The sequence below is a fragment of the Eupeodes corollae genome, chromosome 3, assembly GCF_945859685.1.
Source record: "Eupeodes corollae chromosome 3, idEupCoro1.1, whole genome shotgun sequence".
Lineage (NCBI taxonomy): Eukaryota > Metazoa > Arthropoda > Insecta > Diptera > Syrphidae > Eupeodes > Eupeodes corollae.
The window spans coordinates 83766251-83787098 of record NC_079149.1 but is presented as its reverse complement, the minus strand read 5'-3'; the positions used below and the strand labels follow the sequence as shown (position 1 = coordinate 83787098).

The 20848-nt window shown below is 35.0% G+C and overlaps 1 protein-coding gene across 13 annotated transcripts in view; it reads left to right on the top strand.

Moving 5' to 3' along the window:
• The window catches only part of LOC129952624 (piezo-type mechanosensitive ion channel component), a 141134-nt gene that overhangs the window by 61334 nt on the left and 58952 nt on the right, over positions 1-20848 (top strand). For all 13 annotated transcript variants that reach the window (XM_056065344.1, XM_056065353.1, XM_056065349.1 and 10 more), the window contains 7 exons: positions 6970-7186; positions 7250-7598; positions 7676-8102; positions 14106-14775; positions 14841-15300; positions 15409-15744; positions 15812-15969. In XM_056065344.1, the coding sequence (XP_055921319.1) occupies positions 6970-7186; positions 7250-7598; positions 7676-8102; positions 14106-14775; positions 14841-15300; positions 15409-15744; positions 15812-15969 (2617 nt within the window). The remainder of the gene's footprint in view (positions 1-6969; positions 7187-7249; positions 7599-7675; positions 8103-14105; positions 14776-14840; positions 15301-15408; positions 15745-15811; positions 15970-20848) is intronic.

The window sequence follows — 20848 nt, the reverse complement described above, 5'->3', positions numbered from 1 at the left end:
TTTTGTATAAAAATCCAACAGTCCGTTTTTTCGTAAAAAATAAAATCTACAAAAAATAGTACACAAATTTGGTAAAAATTGATACGAGTACATATAGACAAACTTTTAAGCAAGACAAATCGACAAACGGGATGGGAAGTTATTAGTCTGGGTCGCATCCTAACCTTTTTTTAATAATGGTATTCAAATAAATGTGATTATGTTTTTTTTAGTTTTATTTAGTTCCTAAAGTAAGATCTTTGAGCCGTAATTATTTACCTACCAGAGTTGCCAAATTTTACTTTTTGAGTTCATATAGTTTATGTACTTTCATCTTGTGTTTATTTAAATTTTAAAAAGTTCGAAGTGTTCAAAGGACATAAGTTTACAAAAGATGCACGCAATCGTTGACGCAAATAACAAATTTTATGATCTTGTAAGAAATAAGACGGCAGCTGTTACGAAAACTGCCGATGAATTTTCTGTAGCACAGCAAACTTTCTATAATTGTTTGAAGAAAAATCAGAGCATAACTCAAAATCAAAAAAAAAGAGGCTGGAATGCGACCCACACTGATAACTTTCCATCCCGTCTGTCGATTTGTCTTGCTTAAAAGTTTGTAGGTTTTCTAGTTGAGTTAAAAAAGTTGTCATTTGAATAAGTCTTAAAAATTTTAAAATTACCAATAATATTTTTCATATAAAGTTTAGTTTGAAAATTTAGTTTTGTTAAATAAAGTTTTAAAAATGTTAGTAGCATTTCTTAAATTTTTACAAATTGGATGAACGAAATTAATTTGATTGATATTAAGAACAGAACACTATTTTTTTTTTCAAATTTACGTACTTTTTGTCGATTTTATTGTTTTATGAAAAAACAATAAAATTGTATTAAAAAATACTACTGAACATCTAAAACAATATTTTCAATAATATAAAAGAAAGTTTGAAGACAACATTTTTAATTTTTGAAAAGCTATTTAAATCAAACATTTTTATCAATCAAGTTTTAGTATTAGTTTTCTTTTGCTAAAAAATCTATTTTTACCAACTTTTGTTAAATTTTCTCTTAAGTTTTTATTTTTTGTAAAAAAAACTGTCAATTCAATTTTTCTCAATATTTTACCGAATGTTAAAAACAATATTTCTTATAAGATAAAATAAGTTTGAAGCCATAATCTCAAGTTTTTGAAAAGATATTTGAGTCGAAATTCAACCAACGATTTTTCTCAAAATTTTACCAAATGTTAAAAATGTTTTTTTTTCTTTGCAAAAATTGCTTTAGTGATGAAATCATTTTTATTCGTAAAATTTTCGAGGTGGCAAGTTTTTTTTTCAGTTTTTTCGAATATAAAAAAACAGTTATTTGGATTTTTTTTTCCCAAAAATAAACTTTTTTGGTATCACGTTACAATATATAATATACAATTTAATTTAAGTCGCTTGCGCCATTGCTTCGTGAAATATTCAGGGTTAACCAAAATGTTTACCTTTTTTTTAAACTGTTAAACACTCACACGACTGGAATTAAACTACGTTATATTTTTCGATAATGGTTTGGATCATTCTCGGAAGCTAAACAAGGCTCCCTTGAAAAGGAGTGCCTGAGTTGTATTCGTATCAACTATGAAGACGATATGGTGCAAGCTAAAATTTTAAATACCGTGAAATGGCCAAATCGGCAGGACATGAAATACTTTGATTGTCAATATTCTCATTATGAACTTAATTTATTAGAGCATGTTTGGGCTTCACTTGAGTGAAAGGATTTGTGGCAAGCCAAAATAAGTCTTTTTAACTAGCTGAAGTAAAAGATATTTTAAAAACGGGACTACCAAAGGTTGACGCTGAAAAATGCCAACGGTGTGCCCAACAAGTGGTTAAGCCAAAGTTGTGGGAAATCGATATTTTTACTAAAGGAGCAGTGGAAAGTTTAGTAAACTTAAACGAAGAGAGCTGCAGCAGCAACTACTAGTCGAAGTTATGAAATACCTTTTTTTAATTAGTTATCCTGGGTAACTCTTTAAAATGTGTTCCTTCTATCTTAAATTTTACAAACGTCACATGGTTTTTAAATTGCTCAAAGTTAAAGTAGACATTCTGTGATTTTAACTTTAGTTAATTGCTCTAACATTTCGCCAAAGCGTTTAAAATTTTGCGACAGTGTTTTTGGTTCTCTTTGTAAAATGAACTGAAGGTACAGGTTAGTGAAGTCAAGTGCCAATTTTTAAATTAATGACATATGAGAAATTAACTAGCTGCTTTGATCCTATTGAGCGTTCAAAGAATCCAGTTTACTGCAAATAACTTCATAAGTATAAACCTGCCAAATATTTTTATTGGAGATGGTGTTTTTTATAGTGGATCTAAATAATGATTGCCAAAAATTATTTTGAAAACGCAAACAAATCTACTATTTCTTAATTACCGGTTTAAATTTTGTATGTAACGTACTCTGAAATCATTTTTTAACCTACATACATACATACAATACATTTGTCTATAGTACAATAAGTTTCTACCTTTCAACTGCTTCACTGCAACAATGGTTGTACCCCCCATTCGTAAAAGATTTTTGGCAGCACCTTTAAATACTCGTCCAAAAGCACCTACACCGATTTCTGGACCATACATATAGCTGAGTCCTTTATATTGAGCATCCTTTACAATACAAATTAATTATATTTTAAATATTTTTCTAATACAAGGATTTTCAATTAAGTTACCTCAGCAAATTTTTCAACGTAGAGTATATTATCCTCCATTGTGCTAAATATTTATTAACATATTAATACAAAATTTGTATATGGATATAAAATTAAAACTTACTCTGGGGAAAAATTTTGCTGAACCCTTTACCATTTCTATGGTACAACTTTTCACATTCGTTTTCAAAAATGGAGGGATGGGATACTTTGGATGAGACTTTCAATTAAACCGTTAAAGAAGCTTGGTAATGGTTAGGTTTGACCCTTAGAACAACAGTTTTGCTTTGATATAATGATGTGGTTTAAATTCTTTAACGGTGAAAATCTTTTCATCCAAAAAAAAAAGATTATTTCACTCTCAAATCTCGCGTGCCACAGTAAAATTTCTCTGACTCTTTACACAATAACTTTTTAGAGTCGAGGTATTACCAAATGATCTTTCAAGCGTAAATAACACTTTATGTGTAGATGCTCCCTAACCAGCTTTGAAATGGATCTATTGAATATGTGTATATCTAATTCTCTGGACATTATCTTTGCCTTTCGAAGGGTATTCGTTCCGCACTGTTTTCATTAGCATAGATGGACAGCGGATTTGATTTATTGAATATTCTTTGGGCTGTCATCTATTCTCAAAGACATAGAAAACTGACGGATAATCCGATTCCTAAACATTATGACTTGAAAGAAGAATTTAATCCTTACATATGTAAGACAATTATTTTGATTATATTTCCTTAAGCGCATCACTCCATGATAACAGAAGCGAAAATGAAACCAAATTTGCGTTTCTTCATTGCTTAAAAAAAAAGGAAATTAGGTGGCGCAACAGTCCGTAGACAACTAGGGCCTAGTGACTTATAACTCTCAACCATTCCCGTGCTACAGTTTATATGCAGAACCCGTGCGGCTAATTTGAGAAAAAACTTTTCATTAAAAAAATGTACCAATTACTTGGAAGCTAAAATGCAGTTCAAAAACATATTCAGGACAAAAAGCTTTTTTTAATAAAGAGGCTAGGCGACTAGCACAATGCAAGAATTCATCGGATTTTTGGAAAGCGGTGAAAAGACGGAATGGAAAAGAGTACAAGATACATAGAGACTTAACACCTGACGTTTTTCTGTCACATTTTATAGAGCTTTTGAATCCCTTAACCGTCAATGCAACAGTAACTGAAAATAGTACACTGGATGCGATAATAACTACTGAAGAATTAGTTACAGGATGGCAAAGCGGCTGGTTCCTACGGAATTGCAGTAGAATTTAACAAGTAAAGCAATAATAAGCTGATAAAGAAGATTACTTCGGAGTTTAACCATATTTTGGATAGTGGATCTATACCAGAAGTGCTTAAGGATTCCTTAATCCCAAGTAGCCAAAACCCAGACAATTCTCGTGGATTAAGGTTTTTGAACGCTTCATACAAATTTTTTACGACGATTTTGCAAAGACGACTTAATTTATGGATAATAATAATGGTTTATTGAAAGATTTTCAAGCCGGTTTCAGAGCCGGTTACTCCACGGTCGACCAAATTTTGCGCTCTTATACAAACTTTATAGAATAGGGAAGTCTAGGAAATTCGGTAAAGTCCTCAAAAATATATACAATAATACTAAAGCCGCTGTTTGGAATGGAGAGGAAATCTCTGAATGGTTTCAGACGGAAACTGGCGTCCGGCAGGGGTGTACGTTGAGTCCTCTTTTATGTGCGCTCTTTGTGGATGACCTTACTGACAATATTGGTGCAGGAGTGGAATTCGCCGGGACAACGATCAAAGCACTATTCTATGTCAATGACATTGTGCTGTTTTCTAATTCACTCCAATCGCTGCAACTAATGATTAACCAGTTACATAGCCACTGTGTAACGTGGAATCTTAACGTCAATTTAAGAAAATCTTAAATTATGATATTCAAGAACAGAAATTGCTCAAATGAAAGATGGAGCTACGATTCGAACTTGATTGAGGTGTGGAGAGAATTCAATTACCTAGGAGTGTGCTTTACAAAGAATCCTAGTATGAAAAAACATCTTAGTGAAAAACTTATGAAAGCAAAAAGTGCAATCACAACTTTCTGGGCAAAGTGTTTTTCAAAAAAGAACATAGCATATAGTAGCAAATTTCGTGTGTTTGAAGCAGTGTCTAGTGTCTAAATATAGACTACATCATCAAAGTTCATGCACAATGGAAGATTACCAAAGAAAGCAGCCCTGTATAAAATCAATCAAATAAGTAGTTGGTACGCAGAATGGCACGAGCCGGCTTTGTGGTGTGAAATTTCGCTGGATCTGGATTTCGGTAACGTTGATGATTGCAGGATTAAACTTAATAATTAATTGCAAGGGTTGATGAAAACCTCCGTAGTCGCTATATAGAAGAAGCTTCATATTCAACTCACAGATTAATTTAAAAACATTTTTGTCATAACCTTGGTCCAAATAACTATTTTAGAGTTGAGAACAGTGTGGAGGTTATTTCTATGATACTGAGACTTTGAGAAGAGCTCCTGCATCTCAACTATATACCCCATAGGGATTATCGACCTGGGCAATGCAGTTTAAGTAACCGAAGGGAAAAAAAGATGTCTTTCACTACTTAGGAAAATGCCCTGTGTAAATAGAAAGTAGGAGATCCTTCTTTGGATCTAATTACCTTATGGAAGAAGAAATGATAAGACTCTTAAATAAGATGACGGTGGAAAAACTCTGCAACTGCAAATTGGCTAAAAGTTACCGAAACAGAATAATCTGCAGAAGCTTCTAAAAACACATTAAAGTTAAAACTTATCCTTTTTTTTAAATTATATACATACAGATATGTTTTTAGTTTTTTTTTTCAATTTGTTTACCAATTCCTGATTTTTAATGCAACCATTACTCTATATTACATTAAATTTATCTTGTCAACCTGGCAGACGGCAGGTTTTTGTAAACTTATAATTATGCTTAGAAATAATGAAAAAAAAATAAAATCTAAATCTCAAAAATGAGAAGAATTACTGTTGGAGGATTTGTCAATTCCTCTTAAGAGGCAGAACCCTTGCAAAAAAAAAACTTTAGGTGGAGGTGGTAGAGACAGGGATTAAACTCAAGACCTCTGGCATGACAATCCTAGGACAAGGATACTACTAGGCATTGGTTACTAATTTAAATATTTAAAAAAAAATAAGAAACAATATCAAATGTTTGGGGCAACAAATAAAAACATTTTTGCTGTATGTCCAAAAATAGACCAGTAAAATAAGGCTAAAAAAGTAAACTGGAAATCTGTTTATACCTAAGTTTTCTTGTTCTAAACATTGTGTAAAAAGTCTCACGACATAAGTTATAGAAAGACAAAATTCGCGAAAGCTGCTTTTTCATTATTAGTGGCGTTAACATCTCTACCAAAACATTATTGTTTCAAATATTGTTTCATACTACTTGTTGAATTACTAAACATTTAATAATTAGTTGATATTGTGCACTCCTTTCCTGTATTTGTCTTAAGCTCTCCTGGAGCATAGAAGTACGTGTTCTCGATCGGATACGTCTGGTTCTGGATTGCGTAATGGCCATAGAAAAACAAGAACTTTGACATCATTAGGGTATTAAGTAATTTCGGTATGGCAGCGTGCGATATGTGGACATTCACACTGCCTCTATCGAACTTAACAAAATCCTTCCAAGACTTATAGCGTATGCTATTGAAACCATTAAAGGCATTACGAAGAACCCAACCGCTTCGGTTCGTACATAGAGAAAACCTTTTGTTTTTTTTTGTCACGTGTAGACGCTTTGACCATGTTGATCTATTCTGATTTTGTCTGATAAAAGAAGGTCTTTCCATTCATCAATTTTCTTGTTAATATATTCTCGAAAACAAAGTCTTGCTGTAAGATGTTCGATCAATATGGTCAAAAACTCGGATTTACTTTTATTAGCAGTGCAACCTTAATTTCCCGGCATGTTTCATCGATGACCTCCCAAAATCGTCTGATGATATTGCGATCGGTAATTTAGGTACACCAATTATACGAGCAATGCAAACGCCGATGGTTTTTAGCTTTAAATAAAGCCACTGCTCTAGCTGCATTTTTTTAAGGTCAAAAAGTATAAATTAACAGTATAAATCTTAATTTACCATTTCTGACTATAATAATAAAAATACAAAGAAACAAACCTTAGTAAGAGTTATAATTTAAGTGTGTTATAATAAGCTATAAAGTATATTTTTGCTTTTTGCATTAATTTTAGAACCTATTCATTATATAACTTATTTACTCCTTATCATATAGACCACTGGAATTAATTTGCAACAAATCGGTTTAGAACGCCCCTCTGAGAACCAAGTACAACCATGTATTCCTTTAATAGTAAAGACTTCTTTTCTGCTCATGTTTTGGGTAACACTGAGACAATTTTTCAAAGAAAAGAATGAAAGAAAAACTCATAATACTATAGCTGATATGGTAGCGCCATTACAAGTTAGCGTTAGTGCTGCAACCGCCGCTGGTAAGAAAACAATTACAACATTTTATTTTGATTCTAATTCCAATTGTATTTTTCTTTTTTCAGATGGAGGTTCAATGCAGGATAATAAAAAAACTTCAAAATTCCTTAAAAAAGCTGGCGATATTATCAAGAACCTGTTAGTTAGACTATGGATTTGGCTGTTAATTCTTGTGATATTTTTATGTGCAATTACTGGTGTCAAAATGACTGGATTCCGTATTTGCTATATGGCAATGTTTTTGTTTTTCTTATTAGTTTTTCAGTCATCCTCAAAAGCATGGGTCAAGGTCATGTATGGATTTTGGCTTTTCCTTATATTTTATGCGATGTCCATTCTTACCCTAATTTATACTTATCAGTTTGATAAATTCGATGAATATTGGAATGACTATTTAAACATATCAAAAACATTGTAAGTTTGCATGTTACACGAATATTGTGATTCCTCTATAAATTTAATTAAAACAAACCTTTTTAATAACTGAATAGACAAGAAGACATTGGGTTAAAAAAATACGAAACAAAAGATTTGTTCCTGCATCTTGTTTCGCCGACAATTATTGTTATCCTTACTGTGATTCAGGTACATTATTTCCATAAGCGATTCATTGCGGCCTTACAACATCAGTCACTTGAAGTTTCACAAGAGAGAATAAGATCAACTTCTAATAATCAAGAAATGAGTGAACCAATAGAAGCAAATGGTGCTGATAAAGCAAAAGACTCAACTGGAATTTCAATGCAAAAAAATCGAATCCAAGCATCGATAAAAGTTTTAATACTCCGATTTTTGTCTGAGTTCAAAAGTAGAACGAGAAACATTGCTAAAAACTTCAAAGGAGTTTGTTGGAGATTTTTGGAGCTACATTTAATTAAGGCAGTTTATATTAGTGCTTTTGTTTGTTGTGTCAGTGAGGTGAGTATTTAATTTAGTTTATTTTATTTTGTTATCTATTTTGAGTTTTAATTGCTTAAGCTTTTTGGAGAATTCGAGCACTTTTTAAACATTTATATTAACTTTACACAATTAAAACAACATGGTCAGATAGTAAATGCTTAACAACTTGTTCTAAGAAAAGTTCTGTTTTTATTTATGTTTAGAAATTATTATTCTTGAAATTAAATAAAACAAGACGTCTGGCTTGTATTTAAATTTCTTTTTCGAAATTAAAAGAGAAAGCAGGAATTATTTGCATATAACAAAATATGTAGGTTTTCATTTCATTAATACAATAACCAATGGGAAGTGCGTCGTCGATAGAAATTTAGGACCTCCTATGCTCGGACTTCATAAAACTTTTGGTTTTGAATACATATACTAACTCAGAAGGTCAAGATTCATTTATATGAAATGGCTGACGGAGTAGCCTCGTGTTAAACTCAAAATTCTAAAAGCGAGCGAATTGCATTCTCTGACCCTCGGGATTGGATCTGCATACCCCAGCCATCTATGTAGTTGGACTTTTTTGTTTTTGTGACTAGATGAGTGCCGATGTACAACCCATACAGTTTCTCGTTGTATCTTCTCCTCCACTCTCAATCCATGCTGACGAAAACAAAAATCACCCTAAGAATTTTTCTCTGGAGATATCCTAAAACTTTCTCACCTTGCTTTGACAAGCTTCAAACCTTCCCGGCATAAATAAAAACTAAAATGATGAGTGTCTTATAGAGGGTGACTTTAGATGCTCCAGAGAGGACTTTACTATACAATTGCCCTCTAAGTCCAAAGAAGCAGCGTCTAAATAGACAAACTCCTATATTACGTCTTGGACTGGAAAGTATCCAAAGAACACTCGTTCTCTGATCATAGATATATCCAGTTCAATATAAATGTGGATGATAACCCGAGTCCATTGACTTTTCGAAACTATCAGAAAATTGACTGATCTTCATACAGGAACTGATTACAGAGTTTACTAGAACCTGGACTATCTAGTCCTTCCTCTTACGCTAATGAACTTGACAACAAAGTCAATGACCTTACCTCAGCTATGAACAGATCGCTAGAAATTGTGTGTCCACTTACACACATAAGAACAAAGAGGAAACCACAATGGTGGGCCTCAGAGCTTGACTCGATCAGGAAGGAATGCAGGAAACTTTTCAACCGGGCCAAAGGTGCAAGACTAGCCTCTCATTGGGACTCCTACAAAGAATGCCTAAGAATTTACAAGAAGGCACTAAGGAAATCCAAGCGATCTTTTTGGCGATGCTTCTGTGGCATGATAGAAGAAACTTCTGAAGCCTCTAGGTTACAGAGCCAAGCAGCTTGAAAAATACACACGGCTCCTGGATAAATTCAAGTAATGAATCGCTGAACTTACTATTGGACACTCACTTTCCTAATAGTTCTCTTACCGAAACTTGCAACAGTTATATACATTCAAGTTCAAATACAACATATCCACAAGGTCTGATCACAAAGGATAAGCTACAATGGGCTCTCGACAGCTTCAAACCATTTAAAGCTGCAGGATCAGATGGAATAATACCAGCCGAAATACAAAAGACTTCTGATATAATTGCACCAATCCTTGAGGCAATTTTTACCAGCTGTCTTTACCTGGTCCATGTTCCCTCGGCATGGAGAGAAGTTAAAGTTGTTTTTATACCTAAAGCAGGTAAATGCTCCCAAGTCAATCCTAAAGATTTACGACCTATAAGTCTATCATCATTCCTTCTTAAGACCCTGGAAACATTGATTGATATCCATTTAAGGGCACGTGTCGATACAAGACTTCTGTCTTCGTCTCAACATGCCTACTGTAAAGGTAAATCGGTTTAAACAGCGTTACACTCTTCCATCATACAGAGTTCACTATGGTTGCTTTCCTTGACATCGAAGGTGCCTTTAACAACGTGGACACATCTGCACTGACATCTCTAAATGTAGCGAGTTCGCTTCGGGAGTTAATTCATTTAATGCTTACTAGCAGAATAATTAACTCAAAACTGGGCAACTCTTCTAGTAGACGATTCGTTAGTAGAGGGACACCCGAAGGTGGTGTTCTATCCCTTCTCCTCTGGAACCTAGTGGTATAGCAGTTTCAGGAAAGCATCTTAATATCCTAAAAGAACTCTTACAAAATGCCTTTGACAGGCTTATACTTTGGGTTGATCGGTGTGGACTGGGTGTTAACCCACACAAAACCGATCTGGTCTTATTTTAGAGGAGATACAAAATTCCTCCCTATATTAAAGGAATCCAACTAAAAATCCTTTTAGTACCCGTGGCATGATGGTTAGTGCGTTGGACTGCCATGCAAGAGGTCTTGGGTTCAATCCCTGCCTGTGCCACCTTAATTTAAAAAAAAAAAATAATTTTCGCGGGTACTGCCTCTTGGAGGAATTGACAAATCCTTCATCAACTGCAATTCGACAGAAAAATCATTGTAGCGTGTTCTAGGCGGAACTTTTGGCGATAAAGGAAGTCTTGTCTTGGCTCAAAGAAAACGTGATATCAACATCTGATATCCGTATTTTCTCTGATAGCCAGGCCCCTATCAAATCTCTGGACCCTGTCCCTACAAACTCTATAACAGTCCATAACTACCGATCATCTCTAATGGAGATGGCGCAACAGTTTAATATTCACCTTTGCTGTTTAATATTCACCTTTGCTGTTTAATATTCACCTTTGCTGTTTAATATTCACCTTTGCTGTTTAATATTCACCTTTGCTGTTTAATATTCACCTTTGCTGGGTGCCGGGCCATAGAGATATTCCAGGTAACTGTAAGGCAGATGAACTCGCCAGGAACGGTACAGTACAGCTTATCCTACCACGTTTGGCAATCGCTACTTGTAAACTGCTGCTAATGCAAGACGCTGTGAGGAGGGCAGGCACCAGGTGGAACAACATCACCACGTGTCAAGTCATAAAAAACATCTGGCCAACACTGGATTTAAAACGTTCAAGGTGCTTGCTCTCTCTAAGCAGATCGCATATAAGCTCGATAATAGGTGTCATAACCGGACACTGTCTAATAGGAAAGCACGCCACGAGACTAGGCGTATTCTCAAATGACTTTTGCAGAAGCTGTATGGTCGAGGGAGAGGAGCTCTAGCTCGAAATCGCAAAAATCACCTAGGAGAATTCTTTAACGATCTAAATCCTATCGGTATAATCAGCCTCTCACGTTTCGTAAGGGACTCAAGATGGTTCCATTGAGCTTAGGAGGAAGCCTCAAGGTTCATGTGGTATCACAATGGGCCATTAAACTGGCCTAAGTGTGTCCGTTTCCATCTTGGACAGCCAATAAACCTAACCTAACCTATATTACCTCAAAGTTATTGCTATCAATGATTCCAAGACGTCGCTCGTCGTTCAATGTCCTTTAATATAATTGGGCTTACTTTGATTGACCACTTAAGCCATTTTCTCCGCTTCCGTCGTAATACGCCACTGATATCACACTTTGATCTTCCAATTATGTTAATATCATTGGCGTATCGGAGTAATTTATCGGAATTTTGATTGCGCCTCTAGTTTTGGCGATTGTGTTGAGAAAATATTTGGTGGACTTTCTTGATCTGAAGCCACACTGATATGAACCTATCAGGTTGTTGACGAACGGCTTTAGTCGTTAACATTATACATCAGAAAGGATCTTTTAACTGATGTTTAGGAGACTGCTTCCTAGTCTAGTTCAAAAGGTCTGGGCAAACTATGTTAACATTCCACTCATAGGGCATGCTTTCTTCCGACCATATTTCGCAGATGAGTTGGCTCATACTCCTTACCAAATTATCACCTGCTGTTTCGAATATGCGGTTGCGATGCCACCAGTTCCAGCAGCTTTGTTGGGATTTATATGAGATACCGCTATCTTCATTTCGTCAGACCGGGTAAGCGGAATTATTGTTCTACTTTGCCTAAGTTGAATGGTGCTATTTCCCTTGAACATGAATTCGATTCTTCATCGTCGGTATAAAGTTTGAAAAAGCGATTTTTCCGTATTCTAGCATAGACTATGGTTCTAATACGATCGATGTTCGGTATCCAATGGATGTACTTTTAACATTTGGTAAACTTTACGAACCTCACTCCTGCTGTGACATCTTCTTGATTGTGAGCTTCTTATGCTTCCTCTTTAAGAAACCTTCCATTTCTAGTATAAAAATCACACAGACAAAGTTGATAGTTATGCATCACAGAATTAATTAATTAATTTAAAACTCACACTAGAAAAGTTGTTAGTTACGAGCCTGGCTATATAAGGACTGTTGTGCTACCGAATTCAATAACTTTACTTACTTACTTACTTACTTACTTAAGGTGGCGCTACAGTCCTGTGTGAACTAGGGCCTCACCCAACAAACTTCTCCATCTAGCTCGGTCCCTAGCTAGATGTTTCCAGTTTCGCGCTCCAAGTTGGGTGAGGTCACCTTCCACTTGTGCGCGCCACCTGATCCGCGGTCTTCCTCTACTGCGTTGATTCGGAGACTTTCCGGGCCGGAGTATTGGTTTCCATGCGCTCTACGTGACCCAGTTATCTTAGTCGTTGGACTTTTACTCTTCTGGCTAAGTCTACGTCGCTGTACAGCCCGTACAGTTCGTCATTCCATCTTCTGCTCCACTCCCCTTCGATGCATACGGGACCGTAGATCACACGAAGAACTTTTCTCTCAAAGCGACCCAAGGTGCTTTCATCCGCTTTTGTCATGGTCCATGCTTCTGTACCGTATAGCAGGACGGGGATGATAAGGGTCTTATATAGCAACACTTTGGTCCCTCGAGAGAGGACTTTACTACTCAATTGCTTTCTTAGTCCAAAGAAACAGCGGTTAGCAAGAGTTATTCTGCGTTTGATCTCAGCGCTGGTGTTGTTTTCTGCGTTTACAGCGAAGGCATCTTTTGAAAGATAGTGCCTCTAGTGTTGACGTGTGAGCTCTGCGCTATTCTTTCAAGCACGATGTTAAAAAAATCGCATGACAGCGCATCACCTTGTCTAAAACCTTTTTTGACATCGAAAGGTTCTGTTAAGTTGTTTCCAACCTTTATGGAGCAGCGTGAATTCTCCATGGTCATACTGCACAAACGGACGAGTTTGGCAGGGATGCCAAAACTAGGCATGGCTCTATACAGCTCGTCCCTGTAGATGCTGTCATATGCGGCCTTGAAATCGATGAAAAGATGGTGGGTGTCGATTTGGTGTTCATAAGTTTTTTCCAGGATCTGCCGTAATGTGAATATTTGATCAACTATGGACTTTCCTGTGGGTAGTACCCGTGGCATGATGGTTAGTGCGTTGGACTGTTATGCAAGGGGTTTTGGGTTCAATCCCTGCCTGTGCCACCTTAATTAAAAAAAAAAAAATTCGCGGGTACTGCCTCTTGCGAGGAATTGACAAATCCTTCAAGAGTAATTCTTGTCATGAAAAAGTGCTTTCTCAAACTAGCCGTTCGGATTCGGCCTAAAATTGTAGGTCCCTTCCATTCCTGACAACAGTACTCGCACACAGGAATGGTTGAGAGTTGTAAGTCACTAGGCCCTGGTTCACAACGGACTGTTGCGCCACCACATTTGATTTTTTGATTTGACATTTGTGGACTTTCCTGGTCTAAAACCACACTGATAAGGACCTATCAGGTTGTTGACGATAGGCTTTAGACGTTCACATATTACTGCAGAGAAGATTATAGGCGATGTTAAGTAGATTTATTCCTCTATAGTTGGTGCAGTTTAGAGGGTCTCGTTCTATTCAATCCAATTATTCAATAACTTTACTAATTTTAATTTTACTATCTTGACCAAGCTGCACGCATAAATTAAAACAACAATTCTCTTTAGTAATATTTTCCTTAAAACCTTTTGCATTGATATTATTTAAAATATAAACTTATTTTTCTTATACAAAATACTTTTAGCATACGTTTTTGAATTTATTAAAAAAAATACTTTCTAAATATCTAGGTATGTGTGCTTCATATTGCTTTCTGTGCACTCTGCATTATCGGCCTTATCTCCAAAAGCAAAGTTCAAATTTTCATCAGCCGCATAATATCACTAGTTGTTTCAATTATTATTCTTACGAAAATGATATATCAAGTGCAATATATCTCTCATGAAAAGTATAACGTCACTTGTAATTTAAACGAAACTACTCCACAAAATAACGCCCAATGGTTTGGATTACAAAAAGCCAACTTCAACGGTGGTCTTATGTACCTTATCAAAAAATACATTATTTTCATGGTAATGGTAACGTTGCATGCAGTAGTTACTCTTCGCCAAAGCCAAATGCGAACTCTTCAGGGTGAAACCGATCAACAACCACCAAAGGTTCTCTTCCCAGGAATAAATCGTTCTGATGCTGAAAAAAATCTCAAAGGAATGATTAAATATTTATTTAACTATGGTTTCTATAAGTTTGGCTTGGAATGCACATTAATAACATTGGTTTCGTTGATAACATATCGGCAAGATGTTGTTGCTGTATTCTATGTTGTCTGGTTGTGCGCCTTCCTGTGGTTCGAGAGATCTTCTTGTGCAAAAGTATGGAGTGTCTTCCAATGTTTCACTGCCACAATTATATTTATAGAGTATTTATTACTTGTTGGACTGCCACCAGGACTCTGCTCTGGTAAAATAACTTAAAAAATAAAAATACATTTTGATGAGAATAGTTGTTAATAATTTGAATTTTAGAATATCCTTGGACGCAATCACCTCATTCAGATGCATTGCAAAAATGGGCGATGCTGCCGGGAAATCTCAACTACAACCACATTAATAAACTAATTTTCGATTTTATTATGCTACTTTTCATCAATCGGCAGAAGAGAGTTTTTGCTACGGAGAAAAAATACGACAATGACAATACTTATCCTGGTGGCACAAACAAATCAGTTATTAGTGACATTGAAAATATGGGTCATGTGGAGTTTGAAAATCCTACTAGAGATTTCCTATCGACAATACGAAACTATTTAGATATTATTAAAAATGCCATATTATGTGGTTTCTATTGGATAACCCTTGCAGTTGTGTTTCTAGCTGGAACAAATATATCAGATCTTCTAGCCATTGGATATCTGATTGGGTCATTTATATTCCTCTGGCAAGGATCAGATTTTTATCTTCGTCCTATTAGAATTATTTTAAAAAGGTATGTTACTTTACTTGTTGAATCTTTATTTAGAAAATCTGTTTATTCTTATTTTAATTTCTTAGTGTGATGTTTAAAGTTTAAGTCATTAACAATTTCAATTTTCAGATGGAATATACTTTTAGTGTATAATGTTATAAATATAACCGTAAAAACGTTTTTGCAAATTAAAGACTGCCTCTTTCCCACCATCTTTCAAACTGATGGATGTTGGTTTATTCATATGTTGGGAATTGACTGTGCGGAAGGTGGTATTGAAAAGACAATAACAATAACAGAAACAGAAGACTCCAGCAGCATGTGTCCTTCATTAAAGAGTCATTCTTATCTAGTTTGGGATGCGGTCTGTTTTGCCTTTCTTATTTTACAGCTAAGAATATTCAAGAGCCATTACTTCTGTCATATAATCAATGACACAAAAGCCAATACTATTTTGGCTGACAGGTATATTCACCTTCTATTTGCTTATTTTAAACATTTAAAGTTAATAAAATAATTTGAATTTTTGAAGAGGTGCGGTGATTATCGAAGATCTTCGGCAGAAGCAAATTGAACATAGGAAACAACACGAACAAGAAGTTTTGCGAAAGATAAAACGAAAAATGGAAAAAATTCGAGCCACCCAACAAAAAATGTTGCGTCCCATTGATAAACCTACTCATTTCGATGGTAAGTTAATTGTTTGTCCGATTTTCCGAGTATTTCAGATTATTGTACTTTGAGACGTCGATTTTGTTCCTGCCCGTCCATTCAAGAGTGACCTTTAAATCCTTTATTTTCATACGTGCATTTCCTTTTATCTTGATCTTGATCTAACTGATTATTTGAATGACTGATGTTTTGGTTCTTGTTATATTTGTTTATTTGTTAACTGCATTTTTTCAATTCAGTTGTCCCTAACTTAATATTATTATTATCAAATCGGTTATGTGCGACAGTGTTACGAAAGTGTTATTTTACTAATTTGATAGTTGTATGTATGTATTGAGATTATGTTATCAATTCACTGTAAACACAGAAGGAGCTCCTCCGTTGCTGCACAGCGGAAGTTTTTCATCGTGTCATGGATCAGGGTATCATACTCCTATTGAAGATGATAAAGGAATACAGGACAATGGCCAAACGGACAAGAATCTTAATATGGGTCCAACTGTTGGCGGATTAATGCCGTATATGCCAGGACGCAACAATCATCAAGTATTTGTTATTTTTTTCAATGTTGTCAACAACTGAATACATACAATACCTGCCCTGATTTTGATTAGCTACCTTCGGCAAGCTCTGCTGGGATGACTATTTCCTTTGATGGATTCCTTGATAGCAAACGCTTGTCATTCGATTCAACCGTCGGATCAGAATTTTTACCAAAGCCATCCGCAAGTTCCGATGGATCATATGGAGTATTTTCACCACCGCTCACTGTGGACAAAGAAGCTAATTCAAAAGCAACTGAAACAAAGGAAGGAGGAATTGCAGATAGCTGTTTGCCCATGAGCAATTTACTTCCGCCACCAACAGCCGTGCAAACTAGTTTGATTGTTAATGTTAGTGGAGCAAGCTCAGTTGTGTCTAGTATACAAAATAGTAGAATTCGTGAAACTCGCCGACAATCGAGTGTAAATGCAGTTTCATGGAACGAACCAGTGTCGGAAACATGCAAAGGAAAGGATATTGATACTTCCGAAGCAGTTATTGATGTATGAGATACTTTTTATTTCCCTCAAAATTTAAATATCTAAATTATTTAAGGGATATGATTCAAAAGTAAATATTAGGCATACAGTTTTAAAACATTTTTTTTTAAATTTTAAATAGGTTTAAAATATATTGATTATCCTGCATTTCATATTTTGGTTCATTTGTTTTGTCCCTTTTTCATTTTTGGGGTGGTTGACCAATATTTAAAAAACTAAATTTTTAAATGTATACTCAATCGTTATATCATTCAAATTTGATTGAATTTTTCAAGTTCCTTTTTTTAATTCAATATTCATATATACCTTCTGTAGAACATAATTATAGGTTTGAGTTTTTTTTTTTTGTTTAAAGGAGAATGGATATTTTGGTAGTAGTCCCCGTTCCGATATTGATGAGTCGCATATCATTAGAACGACATTTTAACAAACATTCACGCCTAGTATAGCGCTTGTCTCGATTAGCTGTAAGAGTAATTCCTTCTTATAACTTACTTACTATGCCTACATTTTAAAGATTTTATTATAATTGTTTTTTTTTTTTAGAAATATATTGGTACTCGTATGCATTCATACATTTAAACATTACAATGTTAAATACAGAACAAAAAAAATGACTTAAGTTGAAGGCAGCTAAGGCATTGATGCCCTCAGGTCTCGCGTATCCTGGGTACCACACAATTGAGACAATATGAGCACACGTACCCATTGTACGTAGACCTGTCAAAAAAAACAGTAGTATTGTTTAAAACTACTATTTTCATTTTTGCTGATAAGTATGTAACAATAATATAGTTTGGGCCCAACATGAAGGGAATGAATTCGCCCACGTAAAAGCCATACATCATTGCCATAGTCTGGCAGGTCCTCCAGAGCGTTTTATTTATTAATCTGTGTACGATTAGAAGTTCCGATAAAACAAGCTCACTCTGATGACGCTCAAGTACTTTTGTGCGACCTTAGGTCCAATACGTTGGACTGTCATGCGAGTGGTCTTAGGTTCGATCGCTGCCTGTGCAACCTAAAGTTGCAGTGCCTCTTGGGAGGAATTGACAAATCCTCGAAGAGTAATTGTTGTCTTGAAAAGTGCTTTCTCAAAGTAGCCGTTCGGATTCGGCAGGTTCCCTCCATCCCTGACACCAATACTCGCACACAGGAATGGTTGAGAGTTGTAAGTCACTAGGCCCTGGTTCTCTATGTATTTATTTATTTATAAGGCCCAAACGGGTAATTTTGCATTAGGGTTAATATAAGAGGACAGCTGGGTACTCATTCACTTTTTGGACGTTTTCTTTAGTATCGAATAAAAAATAGATTTATCTCAAACATTGAAATGAATGATTCAAAATCTTAAAAATGTCAACGTTTAAAGCGAATCCAGTAAGGTCGCAGGGTTCAGAGATGAAAATAAAAGAGATAACACAGACGAAACGGATGTCTGTGCCCGCGCTTCGGGGTGTGAGAGGCGATTTGTTTTATCCTTGAGGAATACAAGGCACCCGTGGCATGATGGTTATTGCGTTGGACTGTCATTCCAGAGGTCTTGGGTTGGATACCTGTCTATGCCATCTAAAGTTTTTTTCACGGGTACTGCCTTTGAATTGACAAATTCTCCAAGAGTAATTCTTGTCATGAAAAGTGATTTCTCAAATTAGCCGTTCGGATTCGCCTTACAACTGTAGGTCCGCTCCATCCCTGACACCAGTACTCGTACACATGAATGGTTGAGTATTGTAAGTCACTAGGCCCTAATTCTCAACAGACTGTTGCGCCACCCAATTTTTAAAAAATACACGAAAACACAGGAATCATTGCTTCTTTTACGGTAATATTTTGATTATGCTATTGTGATATCAGGGATACACAACTGGTCAAAAAAATAGGTGTGATAATTAATTTTTGTATTAATTCATTTTTTATAACTTTTGTATGTTAAATACTAATTTTGCGTAGATATTTTTAAAGCTCCTATATTAATAAAAAAAAAAAACACTAAAAGGCTTTTAAATACATAACAATTATAGATAATATAGCCCCAAAATTCCAGATAGTTGTTTTTTCACTTGGACACAAAAATAGGTGTGTCTTTCTAAAGTATAAATATTATCGATTTTGATAATAGTTTCTGTATCTTATCACAATTTTTGTTTTACTTTCTTTAATAACTTAAGTATCCTCGATCATTATCTTTTTGGAGTCGTCGCGCTATTGACTCTATTAACTTTGGCATGTTTGCTGGGGTATGTAATACCATTCTCTTTGAACCGCTGCCCACAAGTAGTCTCTATTTGTTAAATATTGACCCCGTTACTTAGGCTTAAGCTAATTCCACAAGTTCTCAATAAAATTAAGATCAGGGGATTGATTTTTACATGGAACAACGGATACTTGTTTCTCTCGAAACTAATCTTTCACAAGACCTGCGGTATGTTTAGGATCGTTGTGTTGCTGAAAGTGTCATCGCAGAGCAGTATTTTGTTAAGATGTTATTAAAATAATATATATTTATAATATATATACATATATAGAACCATTATCAATTTCAGCACCTTAAGTCCTTGAGGAAATAAGAGTTTTAGGTTTAGCTAGAAGTACTATGCGGCGGTCAGTGGTAGCTGATTTTTTACGACCCATATTCAAACACAAATAAATAAAAAACTATTGTTTGAAGCTTATAAAATGATTATAAACAACCCACCTCAAGAATATTATAAGAAACTTGGATTTACCGCTCTTTCTTTTTTTCTTTTTAAAAAATGTTGGTTGCATTGCTAGCAGTCAAAACAACCGCAACAAGTCAGCAGTGGATACAAAAATTTTCTCATACCTATTTTTTTGACCAGCTGTGTATATCTCGGAAAGTACTAAGATCTCAGACTGGTCTAAATAGTAACACATGTTCCTAAATAGGTTAGGTTAGATTAAAGTGGCTTGCCGTCAATGGCGGATCCAGGGGGGTCGTAGGAGTCATGACCCCCCCTGGGAGATAATTTGTTTGCTTTTTCGTAGGGATTCCCTTCAATTCAAAACTAATCGTATTGCGTTAATGGATATGACCCTCCATTATATTTTGAATTATTTATTTTTTGTATATGAAAACAACATTTGTATTTTACTTCCTTAAACTTTGTTGCTAAAAGTACTACTTTTGACTGAAGATTGGACCAGGAACATAATATGAATCGGATATTCAGCCCTATTCCAAAAACACAGCACAAATTTATCAACTTTTGACCAATTGACGATCCAAGGGGGGGAGGGTTATATGAGCCAAAAAGCTTATACAGTTAAGTTGTATAAGTAAAGATTCCATTTAAAGATTTATAAGTAATTTAACGACGTTCAGCAAAAAGCGGTTTGCTGTCAAAAACAACTCAAATTGATTGATTTTCGCTCAATTTAAAACTTGAAAAATCTTTAGTCATGCTTTAAATTATTTTCATAAAAATTGTTTCTAAGAAAAAGAGCAAATATTCAGGTTCTTAATAAGAAACCTTGAATAAGAGATCATCAATTTTATATTAAGTTGCCTTTAAATTCCTTAAACGAGCCTTCAATTTTATTAATACATTTTTTTGACACACATAAATAGTGAACATTGAAGTAATTTTTACTGCGACATATAGGAACTATATAGCAAGTTTTGCATAAGTAAACAATTTCAAACTAGAGTTTTTAATCAAATATGACATTACGACGGTAGAATAGTCGAAAAAAGTGGGCACCTCGATTCCTTCCGTCTGTCTGTCTTTCCTGGCCCCTACAGTCCAAACAATTGTTCTGATTGAAATTAAGATTTTCTGCTGATTAGTGAAGGGAGTTTTTATCATTTTATTAATACAAAAAATAACAGA